We start from the raw sequence: 13,803 nt of genomic DNA, 5'->3' as shown, positions 1-13,803 counted from the left end.
CGCTGCAAGGTGAAACGTTAGACTGAACTGTAATCTCTGCTGAGACAATCTAACGCGATTGGCTGCAGAGACTGATGACAAATGCGCAGGTGATGCTGATCTGGCAGCAGCTGGAAAAGGCCATCATCGCCAGATGAGAGATTTTATACACACCAACCCTTTATTAGGCAGATACAGGCCTACACTGATTACTCAAACAAGTAGAATCCATGTGGATTAATGTTTATCAGAGCCCTTTGACCGGGGACATAAATGTAACATGAGTCACATTTGTATGTACAATGAGTCACCTGTCAAAATTGATTTTAAGTGTAGTTTGGTTAACATTCATTTTTTTTTTTTGTTCGTGTCTCTAAAATACGTTTAGGGGTTAAATGTATGAAGCTTAGAGTGATATCTATCCCCATAACAAACATTTATTGGGGCAGATGTATTAAGCCTTAACAAAAGATAAATGCAAGGGTGATAAAGAGAGATAAACTTCCAGCCAATCAGCTCCTTACTGCCATGTTACAGGCTGTGTTTGAAAAAAGTCAGTAAGGAGCTGATTGGCTGGACGTGTATCTCTCCTTATCACACTTGCATTTATCTCTTGTTAAAGCTTAATACATCTGCTAATGACCTGATAATGCACCAGCCAATCAGCTCCTAACTGTCAATTTACATATTGGAGCTGATTGGCTGGAGCATTATCTCCTTTCACATAACGTTCTATATGGGATAGATAGCGCTTCTCCAAGCTTCATACATTTAACTCTTAAGGCCCCCATACACTAGCCGATTTTGGTCAGATTTTAGCCAGATCAGTCGGATCTGGCCGAAATCGGACCAAAATCGGCTAGTTTTGATGTCCCCTCAGATCCGATGCGCGGTCCCGTGCGCATCAGATCTGCGTCGGGTGGTCGGACCTGCTGCACGTCCGACCACCCGACTTGGGTACCTGACAATACATAGATGAGCAAATAAAAAAAAAAAAAACAATTTACAGTCCAAATGCAAATTAGGACAAGTACGTGGTAAATAAAAGACAGTAGCAGCAGCGGACACTGACGCAATGGTAACAGTGGCAGAGATATAGGGCAGTATTCAATGTGAATAATTCTCAGTGCATGGCGAGAGATTTTTTCTCTCGCCATGCACTCGCCCTGTTCCGGAGGGCTCGCTGCCACTCCTGCTCCCTCTATTCGATGTGGTTAAGACTCGCCGCCACTCGCGGCGAGTCTTAACCCCTGCAGCGGATGAGCGTCCGCGGCAGGGAGCTAGCAGGGAGCCATGGGACGGTGGCAGCCAGAGAGATTAAAGTCTCCCTGGCTGCCCCAGAACATATGTGGAGGGGAGGTGGGCTCCCCGAGACCCAGGCAGCACAAGCTGCCCCCCCTATAGCCAGCGGGGGACCCAGTATTCACTGCACCCGATCGTGCATATGTAATGATCGGATGCAGTGAATATATGAATATCTAATGAGCGGCTCGAGCGCTCCGGCCCCCTGCTGGCTGCTCTGTGTAAAAAAAAAAAAAAAAATTTTTTTTTTTTTTATTAAATATATATTCATGTGCTTTAAGCACATGAATAAAAATAACATGCCCTTTCACAGAAAAAAATCCTGATTTTTTTGACACCAAAATTAAAAAAAAAAAACCTTTTAGTTTAAAAGTTCACATTCCAGCTCTCCATGAAAAGATGGAGAATTGCTACACGGCGAGAGACGGCGAAAATCACTTAGAAAGACGGCGAATATTTCACATTGAATAGGGTTGCTCGCTTTTGGAGAGCAAAATGCTCTTTATTTTTTAAATGTTCCATTTCAGCTCCATTTTTGTGTGTGGTGCTTTTAAACGTCTAAAATGTAACGTTAAATATAATGTGAGTCACGCGGAATGACGCACCTCATTTCTGTGCCCAATCTTCCCCTCTTCTGCACGTACATACACATTTGGTTGTACGGTGCTATTACATGTAGTTTAGAAAGTTTACAGTACTCTTCTCTCCACTGTAAATCTATCTCTTGCCAACACGTTGTAACCTTTGCCAGCCTTCCCTCAAACATTCAGCTGAAAGTATGGAAGCCAGAGGCTAGAAATATAGGTTAGTGGTTGGTTTGGTGAGGTACGTCTGCCAATAATTGTAGGAAAGAAACTTTATACTCCTTTTCGTTCCTTTTTATAGAGAAAAGGGAACACCATTTTCCCTCGTCAGCATTTATTTGTTATGTATAGTGTGATAATGTGCACAACCTTTCCCTTGTGACTTACGGGAATATAATAATTGCAGTGTCATCTCCTAATATCCTGTAAGCAGCAGAGATCATCCTGCACACATGCATATGCCCACAAGCTGTCTGCTATTGCAAAGTTAGATTTTAGGGTGGTTATCAGTGATTGGTCAGGCTGCTTAGCTAGAGCACACACCAATGTATTAGAATGCATTGCAGGTAATAGATTGTGTGGTCCTCGATAGTGGTGATCGGGGGACACTGGTACCCATTTTCCCATCTGCATTTCCTCTCCTCACCACAGGAGCTGTGGAATGGCAGACATTACTTGGCTTTGTAGTTTTTTTATGCACCAATGTGACATCAGCCTAATAAAGGTTATTGTGTGGATGGACACTCCTCCATAATGATACATTTTATAAAAAGCAAGGTTTATTGGGGATATTAACTATATTGACAAGTAATTCTCATATACATTTGGCCTGATGAAAAGGGTCCTGCAGTAAGATGGAGGAGTAGGTGAATGGTTACCAGTCTTTGCTCTAGGCTGCAATAAGATGGAGGAATAGGTGAATGTTTACCTGTCTGTACTCTAGGCTCCAGTAAGCTCAAGGAACAGGAGAATGGATACCCGTCTTTGCTCTAGGCTGCTCTAAGATGGAGGAATAGGTGAATGGTTACTAGTCTTTAGGCTGCAGTAGGATGGAGGAATAGGTAACTGGTTACCTGTCTGTACTCTAGGCTCCAGTAAGATGGAGGAATATGTGAATGGTTACTAGTCTTTACTCTAGGCTGCAGTAGGATGAGGAATAGGTGACTGGTTACCTGTCTGTACTCTAGGCTCCAGTAAGATGGAGGCATAGGTAAATGGTTACTCGTCTTTACTCTAGGCTGCAGTAGGATTGAGGAGTAGGTGACTGGTTACCCACCTATACTCTAGGCTCCAGTAAGATCGAAGAATAGGTGAATCCGTATCTGCCTGTGCTCCAGGCTGTAGTAAGATGGAGGAATAGGTGACCTGCTACAGGCCAGTACGCTAGGCTGCAGGTAAATCGATCCACACAAGAACGGTGGGCTTCAGGTAAATAGTTAACTGCACTTGTGTTTCTTGTTGCGTTACCCTTTTCGGTTGCATCCCTAACACGTTTCTTCCTCCTAGGTGTCAGAAACCACCATAGCTCTAAACCAAACTGTGGAACCAAATCTACTAGAACTGGAAGCCATGTTTACAAAGCAGACAGATTACCTTCACATAGTTCAGAAACTTCAGGGTCTCCTGGACGTACTGGTCCAACAAACATCTGAGATCCCCTTCTGGAGGAATGCCAATATTTCCATGGATGACCTAGCTGCCCAGGTGGACTTGTATGACTGGTACAGGTGAGTGACTTAAATTTATATAGTACCTCATCGTTCACACGTGCAATGCGCATGGATAATTACGTCATTTAAATATATACATGTAGCCAGTGTTATGGGCTGCATGGTGCAGACATAGATCATTACTAACCAGGAATTTGTTAGTTAATTAAGCTTACTTCATCTCCTGGCTGGGAATAGAGACATTGAAGATAAAATTCTACTATATCTGTAAACCGTATTAACAAGGGAAGAGGAAAAAGAACGAATTACACAGCCGTTCAGTAGAACCGTTCTGAAACATTTTGTGCTTGACTAAGCCTCAATGAAATACAGCTTTCACGTTTAGACTGTGTTTTAAACCTTAAAGTCCCCATGGAAAGCAGAGTGCCTTTGGTAGGCTCTGGCTAAATTCTAGCGGTAAATCCCAAATTCTCACTGGTGTGATGCAGAACGAAACAGCAGTCTCCTGGAACGTGTTCCAGGCACAGGCCGGCTCTGTATCTGGCGTATTGGGGAATTGAACCAGCTGTTCTTAATCAAGCCCAGGTTCTTCGCATTAGATTCTTTATGAAACACACCATTTAAATGGACCTTATAGTTTCTTTCTCACCAAAAACGCCCTGCTTGGGTGCTTTCCTGATTCTATATAATCAAATGAGAAGAAACTGGGCTCTGCCGCCGGAAGGTTGCCATCTGGTGGTAGAACGTGATATAAGTATGTGCATTAACCCTCTAAATAACAACCGACTGAAGTCTGCAATGTTTAGTTGCTATTCATTATTGGAACTATTTTTGTGTTGATTTATTCCGTGACGCTGTACAGCGAAGACTTTGATATTTTCAAAGCAAACTAACTGTCTTCTCTGTTTGCAGGTGGTTGGGTTATCTGGGCCTTCTCCTTTTCCACGTCTTCATATGCCTATTGGTGCTATTCGGCCTTATTCGGAACTCAAAGGCCATACTGGCAGGGTGAGTAGTCACTGCCCACGCTGTCCTGAACTTTTCTGCATATGTATAGAACAATCTTTGTTTGGTTTGTTGGTGGAGTGCTACGTACTAAGTCCATGTACACATGACCAAGGAATGGAAGGATGTTTAAACCCTTATGTTGGGTTCCAACTCTTTCCCAGAATGCACCTATCATTGAACCTACCTCTAGAATGCACCTTTTGGGTGGATTTGAATTATGCATGTGCAGGGGTTTGTTACACTGGGGAGAATTCAGATGTGGTAGGAGATGTTATCACTGTAGCAATAGCGCTTGTATGTAAATGCAGCAGGAGGCGTCTATTACAGGCAGAGGCCACCTGCTGCAATACTGATCTGAGCAGCATTGGATCACTGCCACACAATCGGGCGACTTGCGGCACCTATCGGTCGCGTAAGCCGCCTGTTGGAGATCCTTGTAAGAGGACAGGGAATATCTGCTTAACGACCGAGATCCTGGCCTCTTCCCTCCCCCCTATAAGGTGTTGACACTCCTCCGGTTTTAGATATGGTGGCCATCACCACCTCCAGACTGCATCAGGCCGCCTGTCACTGTCCATCTGATGCTATCCAAGCCATCCTCGCTGCCTAACTCCCTCGCCAGCTGCTCGCTGTATTCAATGTTCCGGGAGAATCCTCGCCATCAGAGGCTGGCGAGGATTCCCATTTTTACAGTCCCACTCGCAGTTTCCACCTTGCTGGAAAAACCCAGCGAGCATGAAAATGGCGAGTGCAGGGGGGGTCAGTTGAATACTGACCCGTGAGCTGTGATAGTGAGCAATAGGCACTGCTCACCGTCACAGCTCGCCATGGGGCATGGAATATACCCCAATATGTCCTATTTTATATCAAGAATTGTACTATGCTATCTTCCACTTTATTCCATTTTGGAAAAACAAGAGCAGCACATTGGACAGTGAGATCTATAGGAATGTTAAGCGGTATTATTAGTTTTGTGTAATGGGCCTGTTTGCTATCGCTAGATGCTTTGGCAGTGAATGGGTTCTTGTGTAATACACTGTAGAAGTCTAACGGGCACCAGGATTTTGATGTGGTTACCATGGTTTCACAAAGCAGCCGCATCCGCACCAGATTTATTTTTGTCAGGTTTGTCTGGCGAAAGCATTTTCAAGTAAATGCCAGTTTGGTCTCTTGGAAGGCAGCCTTTACTTGTAATAAATGTGAGTTTATTGGCGCTCTCCTCTGTAAGTGAACATTGAAGTGCGCATGTTTAAAGTGGACCTCTAAAAGATTTATTTTGCCTACCAGATAGTGTGTTTTAAAAGCAATTTACAGGGCAAATAGCGGTTAGCTCATCAAGCCTAGGAAAGCTTTCTGTAGCGGATGCCGGCCTGTGGGTAGCGTGTCCGCACAATCATGTGCAAGCCAGCCCGTAAGAGCAGATAGTGCCATGGAAATTCCTTTATCATTTTTTGTTTTCTGTTTTATTCTGCTTCATTTTCCCACCACAAAGTGTATTCTGCAAAGCACTCATTGTCTGTCTACAGAGAAGCCATTTTGTGTGCTGAAGTAAATAGTCATACGCATACAGCCTATTATTCCACTAGGAAGCAGTGAACCAGCACTGTGTCTCCAGGCATATTTTATTCACCACCAATGATTAATATAGTGACTGTCAGTACAGCGCAGATAAATCTCCATCTTCGTCTCCTGTTGTCGCATCCAATCCTGTTTTTACCCGTGTGGTAAAATGTGTGCAGATTTCACTATTACTCATCCTATTTTTTATCCTGCTAAATGGCACTAGCTCCTGACTAAGAAGCATTGTACTTCTTCTGTGGGCTTGCGGTTTACTACCATGTTTGTGATCTGCCTCCGCTTCCTCTGCTGAGAGAATATGAATGTAGACAGCCAGGGCTGTTTAGAGCTGACATGGGCCTGGGTACCAATGGTAGGGGGCGGGGCCAAATCTGGGAGGCGTGGCCACACCCCCTTCATAAATGTTTAAAAATACTATGTCCCCCTCAGCAGCTTACTAGAGGCCCCTCAAACATGCCAAGCCAACAAGGTGGGGAGTGGTTCAGGAAATTTATTGCAATGTGGATTTTATTGAAGTTAGCTGGATACAAGTCTATAAGAGATGGCAAAATCTCAGGAGTACAGTGGAAGTACTGGAAGTTTATTTCAGGTTAGAGGGTTGTGTCTTTTAGTGGAGAGCATAGTGGGCATTTAGGTTTGGAGATTTAGTTGTTGAGGCTGAGGAGATCTTCTCTTTCAGTGGAGACCATAGTAGGTGGTCAAAAGTTAGGTTTGTGGATATAGATGGTGAGGCTGAGGAGATCTTTTTCAGTGGAGACCATAGTAGATGGTCGACAGTTAGGTTTGTGGATAAAGAGGTGAGGCTGAAGAGATCTTTTTCAGGGGAGACCATAGTAGGTGGTGTCCAGTTGGGTATGGAGATATAGATGGTGAGGCTGAAGAGATCTTTCAGAGGAGACCATAGTAAGTGGTGGAGAGTTAGGTTTGGGGATATAGATGGTGAGACTGAGGAGATCTTCTCTTTCAGTGGAGACCATAGTAGGCAGTGGACAGTTAGGTGTGGAGATCTAGCAAGGGAGATTTAATTGGATTTTATGAAAAGCCACAAGATGTAAGTGGATTTGCAGGAGAGGAATGTCCATTTTTCCATTGCATTTACTATTGATTAAAATGAAGTGGAGACAGATGAGACATAAGGGAGTGGATGGAGAGTTTTGGTAGTGAAGATTATATGGGAAGGTGATGTTTGCAAGGATGACACGATAAGCTTGTACTCACGGCTGCATAGGTAAATGCAAGCTCTAATGTTTGAGATCATCCGGAAAGCGAACAAGACGAACCAGAGGAGAGTGTGTGGTCATCACCATGAGTGATACGTGCGGCAATATGGAGTCTAGACAGTGGGAAGGTGAGGAGCTCTGGTTTTGGCATTCTTAGCTTGAGGTAGATTAGCAACATCAATGAGGAGATAGCAGAGTGACTTTTGGACCCACGAGAGACAGGAGAAGTTGGGAGGAGATCTAGAATTTGATGTCCCCTGCACAAAGGTAGGGTAGCGCCAAATTAACAATTCGAGAACCCTTCTTTCCTGTTAAGCAACTTATCCAGTAATCAGGTCTTTGCTCAGTCTTTTTTCTGAGTGATTTTGCTTTAAACAGAAAATTTGCTGCTCAACTCCGTAGAACAGGATTTCCCTGTATCCCTGGGTTACCTTTGCCCCGCAGCTTTGGGGAATTTTTCAACTTGGCTTTGAGCTCAAAGCTCTTGAAAGTGTCTAATCCTCATTATTAATTCAGTGACTACACAGCTGTACTTTGAAGTGTCTTCATTCTTTTGTTCCGTCCCGGGTGCCTGCAAGAGGCATATTCTGCTTGCAGGTTACAGAAGTCAAAAAGTGTGATTGGAAACTTTCCCACAAAGTAAAGGAAAGAAGAGGAGTAAAAGATTCAGGTTCACGTTCATATCTAGATGAAGGACTGATCCTTGTAATAACTCTGATTCCTGGATCTCGCTGCCTTTACCTGTTATATCAGGAAGACTATTGTAACTTACCGACTTTCCAGTAAATGTAAAATGGGTAACAGATACTAACGGGATGGTACTGGGATGCGGGTGGTCAGACGGCAGGCAGTCCCGAGTGGAAGTATTCTAATCCCCCCCCCCCCCCCCCCTACAACTTACCCTTCCTGTAACCTACCCCCTCAGGTAGGTACGAACAGCCACAATACCTGGTGTTTAGCATGACTAGAGGTCACAGAGGTAAGGCTTGCATAATATGGGCGTAATCTTTTATTTATTATAATTTTTTTTAATTATGAAGCGAAGCTCCAACATAACGCAGCAATGTACACTGAGTGGATTATCACTCATTACAAACAAGTGTTACCATTTCTCTCTTTGAGATCATTGTAGGACATGGCAGCTAGCATAATTAAGTGGGTATGGTATGACATGTTGCCATTTCACATGTTAAGCCTGCATTCCCAGTGTCGTCAGGCTGGCAATGTTGACATCATCATGTCGATAGTGGGGTTGTCAGTATAGCATTTTTGCAGTATTTATACCATGACGCCCATGTCAATAATCAGACCAAGTTGTCATTTTGACTTGACCTAATGACATACAGATGGAGCGTGGCCCATCTTTGCAGGGGATGGCGGAAGATTCGCCAGCCGCCATCCCCCGCCAACCGCCTTACAATGGGGCTCCCCCCGGGTCCTCGCCGACGGTCGCCCCGGGTCCCCGCCTCCTTGCCGCACCCTTACCCCTAACCCTGTCCGTCTCCCTGAAGCAGAGACGGACAGAGTTCCCGTCCCCCCGGTGACTGGAAACCCAGTCTCTATCGCCGGCGCAAGGGACCTGGCAAGCGCCAGCCAAAGATGAGACACGCTCCATCTGTACACAAGAGTCATATGTGACATGTCCTGACATGTACATTTTTGATAAAAGTTTTTAGTACAGTGGTCAGGGAACAGGGGTAAATGACCCCAAATGGGGTAAAAATGAAGTTCCTGGTGGTAATGGACGGCCATGCATGCCCGGCTGTGTCTCTGCAGTGCGACCATCCATTACCCCCAGGAATTTCACTTCACTTTTATAGATTATATATGCATGCCCGGCTGTGTGTTACAGTACTGTAGTGTACAAGGACCTGACGCAGTGCAGTGCTTCAGGCCCTTGTATATAACATGCTTCCCTATGTGATGCCCCGGGCCCCGCCTCCAAGTCCGCCCGCTTCTTCAGTAGAGTCAACTAGTTGCTGCGCCATCTCGGCAGTGTGCAGTCTGTACTGCTGCTGCAGCGCTTACTTTCTTTGTCTGGTTATAGACTCCTGTCAAGGTATACCCATCTCTAGTCTAGGGGAAAAACATTGCACAGACTGTCACTATATCATCTTGAAATAGTGGCACTAATATTTGACTGGACGTCACATTATCAATGGCAGCCATTGATGATGATTACCACACACAGCCATACATGGTAATCATAATCATTGCTGCCAGGCTGTGTACCGTACTAGCTATCCTGCTAGTACAGTACATCAATCAATTTTAGGGGGTACAGTGTGTATTACAATGATATGATTTCCTTTCTTTCAAATCAAGGGGGTAAAGTCGAGGTATCTACATATATTTTGAGGCAAAAGGTAAAGTTCCATGACCCCTGTTTTAGTAGGAACACTACAAATAATACAACTCTTTACAGCTATTCACAGTACAACACTATAACACAAAGTACAAAACAAATACATTTTATCCTGCAATAATAAAAATGATTCATACCATTATAATTACAGTCTGAGTTGCACAGGTACACTTTTTTACATGAGTAAGAGAAAAGGGTGCCGGATGGCTGACAGACAGTCGAGATTCCGAGTCATTACACCGCTGTTAAAACCCCAACACTCGGGATCCCGACGGCACCTGCTATTATCCCTCATGGGGGTCCACGATCCCCATAGAGGGACTATAGAATAGGTGGTGAGTGCAGTGAGTCACTGTGCCCGCAGCGTGGCGAGCGCAACGACCCCACAAGGGGCTTTGTTGCGCTCCCCCCGCTGTCTGAGTCCGGGCAGTCGGGACATTTAGGAACTGGTTGTTTATCACTCTCCACTTTATCACTTTTTGAAGCTTGATGCTTCTGGCTCAAAAAGTGGACATAAGGTAATCGACCAGGAACTGCTGTTCGTACACCAGCCCTTCCTAGTACTTTGTGGGTGAGGTTTGGTCTGCTGATGCTGCATCTCTTCCCAACAATGGCAGAAACCCAGCACTCTGGGAAATGTTCAGACCTAAAGCCTGCCTAGGTCAGCACAGGAAAATCCTCTGCTTCCAGTTCTGTAATCTAGTCAAGTTTGAGATAACAGCTGTCTGTCATTACACGGCTTGTATCCAGTGTGTATCCTGACACTCTATGATGATCTGGTATACAGTATTTTGCAGCTTTTTTTATTTTTGCATGAATAAAGATCTACCCACTTATTAACTCCTCCTCCTACGCCATGGCCCTAAACAGTCATAGAATCTTTTAAGTGACAGATTCAGGTCCTGCTTCAGAAAAAGAGACGCCAAGTACGTTGCATATGCACCTGAGCAGTACTGCGTATACAGTATCGGTCCTTCATCGTTGGAGAAGTGATTGACAGTCTGCAACCGTTTTGGATCGGGGAGGTTGGAGGCGAGTGCCAAGATCAGGGTCTCTATCTTACGATTTTCTCGCCTCTTGGACAGAGCTGCGACGGACGTCTGCATGACCTCATGAGTCACTCATTCAGCCCTTAGTGTCGCAAGTGAACAGTGCTGCGTCCTTGGATCACACCTGCTTGCAGGCGGTGTTGACGTACTGTATACCAGGCGCTTCCTGCTGCATTACCATATCTGAGGGTTGCCTACTTTTAAAGTCTCCTCTCTGGGAGAAGCCCGGAGGGGCGACTGTCAGCAGCACTTCCAGGAGAGGGGCCTGATATAGCTGTCATCAAGCCCCACCCCCCAGTATGGCAAATCCCGCAATGTGCGGGGTGGTGCTAAATGAAGCAACGTGCATCTCTAACCCTACCCCATCCCTGCCGGAATAGCCACAAATCATAGGAAATTAACGCTGCCACAGAGGAGATGGGGGCCGAAACAGGCCCCAAGTTAGGGCCTCCATGCACCAGAAGGAGATCCTACAATCCAATCTCGACTGGTCGTGCGACAGATTGTGTGCACATGATCGCACGAGGCGCACTCCCGTGTGTCGTGAGGCCGGCCCACAGATGAGACTTGCTGCACATCTCCTCCAACGGTTCTTATTGCAGTCGAACGAGCGATCGTATGTGCTTTTTAGCACATGCGATCGTTCGTTCGACCGCTCTTTGACTGTACGCAGGTCATCCTAATGTATGGCCAGCTTTACTTTTCTGTTTGCTGTGTGTGTGTGTGTGTGTGTATGAGGTTTTTAAAAAGGTGTTAGCTGGTGCTTATACATCTGCAGAAATGACCACTCATACACCCATACATACATTTATGCATACATGCTGCTATTTAATCTGCACAACACTGCAGTCTGTTCCCATACTGTCACTACAACAATATGTATATGAATAAGTACTGCAGGTGTGACTCATCTGGCTGAAAAGGCAATGGCAGATTTGCTTTCCTTGCACTAACCGATTACTATTAAACCTGCGCTATTGAGGCCCTCCCACGTCAACGTTTTTCAGTATCTGTAAGGAAATCTGCCAGCAATGGTACCTTTTCACCATTTGTTTTGAAGGTATTATCTTGGTCACTGATCAGTATAATAGGTTAATTGTACGGGAACCTGCTGTGTAGGTTATTTGGACACTATGTTCTTATAGAGTGATGTTAGAGTGGACTTCAATTATAGCAGAGGTGGTTTCAATGGCCTCTAATATATCCAGCCCTCCTATACAAATGCATTATGTGGTTCTTGAGTGATCAAAAGCCACACTGAGCTTTTAGAGGAAATGTTCAGCATTTTTATTTTTTTATTTTATAATACTTATTAAAGGCGTGTTTCAGCGCTTCATTCCTCACAGTGCAGTGCAGCCTCAGTAACTGTTGATCAGCTTTGTTTTTGAATTGAAAAAAACTTTGGACTAAAAGGGTTAAAGTTGTGTGCTTTTTTTTTTTTTTTTAACTAACTTTTTGTTCCGTGTGTTCGCTATAGTTTCTGAATTTTTTAAATACTTTTTTGTTTTCTCTTCATCCGTTCAGAGTCATGGTTCTTGGATTGGTGATCCAGGATCCATTCACATTATTTGTGGTGACTGTAATTGGCAAAACCAGTGCTTGAGTCTGCCAATCAGAAACTATGAGGACAAACGGAAGCCAATCCAGTTCCACATAACAGAACTGACCCTAAAGATGGCATAGAAACACAATTTACACCAATTTATGACCCGCCCCCCCCCCCCCCCCTAAATTTAGCAAAAAAGTCTGATACTCTAGGGCGCCTTGATTTAAAAAGGTTTGGGAACCCCTGGTTTCAGGTAAAGGGATGTGACGGAGATTTGCGGCAAAGAGACCACTTGGTTACATACTGGACTTATTGATAATGATTACTTATTGCATTACACTAGGACAGAACGTGTGGTCATTGCGGATTGGGAACCTCGTTTCTAGATCCTGGTGCCGCTCATTTTTTAAATAACGATTTGTATTTTATTTTGTGGAACTATAAACTAAACTGGTTCTCATCCTATATAATAATATGGAGGTTAAAAGACCCCACATAAGTAAATATGTGTGTATTTTTGTTCCCCATGTTATTAACGCCCTTACCAGTTGAAATGCAATTGTTTGTGGTTTTTGTCATCATACTCCAGTTTCTGAAATCTTGGCCATTACAGGCCAAGTTTTAAGGCTATCAATGCTTGAGCAAGGATGACTTAATATTTCAGTCCATTTGATTCAACCATCTGGACTCCTGGATATACTTGGTCCTGGAATGTGATGGCGGAGTTAGGGGAAGCTCTGCTATAGACCTATCAGAAGAAGCCTTAGGTTTATTATATTGTCTTCCTAATGTGCTATCTTTCGCTCTTCTGTTTCGGCAGTGTGTGTTTCCTTGGCGTCTTGGCTCTCATCATAAGCTGGGCATCCATGGGCCTGGAGCTTGCAGTGGCCGTGGTAAGTACTGTAGAAGCTATTCCCACATGTACTGACCCTTGGTTTTAGAATAACTCTTCCGCTGGCTATCGGAAGGATTATTTTCTCTTCGACAGCCATCACTCTGTCTGGGAATGTTAAAGTGAAATGTACCAAGCCCAGGAATATGATACATTCTGGAGCTTGGTCTTTATGACGGCGTTACTAAATAAAAACCTAATGGGCTTCTTTCCACATTTCCATCAGAGAGGGATCTAATCTGATCCCTTATTCACAATATCACCTAGTGTGTATACTCAATATCGTTAATGATGCACGCTCACTCTCCCGCTCCCTGTTCAGCAGGTCCTGATATCCTTCAGTATGAACACGCAATATCAGGACCCACGGCCAATATTGTGAGCTATTTTGGCCCTAGCCCCTGTCACTTAGTGTGTATGGGGGCTTAAGTGTCCTACAAAACCACAGTAAGACTTGTTGCTATGGTCCCATAGGTATCCAGATAATAGATCTATAGCAAGCCTGGCCCACCTGGCTCTCCAGCTGTTGTGAAACTACACATCCCAGCATGCATTGTCACCGTTTTTGCATTCTGTAATAGCAAAACTGTGGCAAGGCATGCTGGGACTT

General features: G+C 44.5%; 1 protein-coding gene across 3 annotated transcripts in view; it reads left to right on the top strand.

Annotated features, from left to right (window-relative positions):
• The window catches only part of TTYH3 (tweety family member 3), a 97,602-nt gene that overhangs the window by 48,984 nt on the left and 34,815 nt on the right, over positions 1-13,803 (top strand). For all 3 annotated transcript variants that reach the window (XM_083152958.1, XM_083152959.1, XM_083152960.1), the window contains exons 4-6: positions 3,372-3,592; positions 4,448-4,543; positions 13,122-13,194. In XM_083152958.1, the coding sequence (XP_083009084.1) occupies positions 3,372-3,592; positions 4,448-4,543; positions 13,122-13,194 (390 nt within the window). The remainder of the gene's footprint in view (positions 1-3,371; positions 3,593-4,447; positions 4,544-13,121; positions 13,195-13,803) is intronic.

This window comes from Crinia signifera, chromosome 7, assembly GCF_055691185.1.
Source record: "Crinia signifera chromosome 7, ASM5569118v1, whole genome shotgun sequence".
NCBI classification, from domain to species: Eukaryota; Metazoa; Chordata; class Amphibia; order Anura; family Myobatrachidae; genus Crinia; species Crinia signifera.
This window is presented reverse-complemented; position numbering and strand designations above follow the sequence as displayed.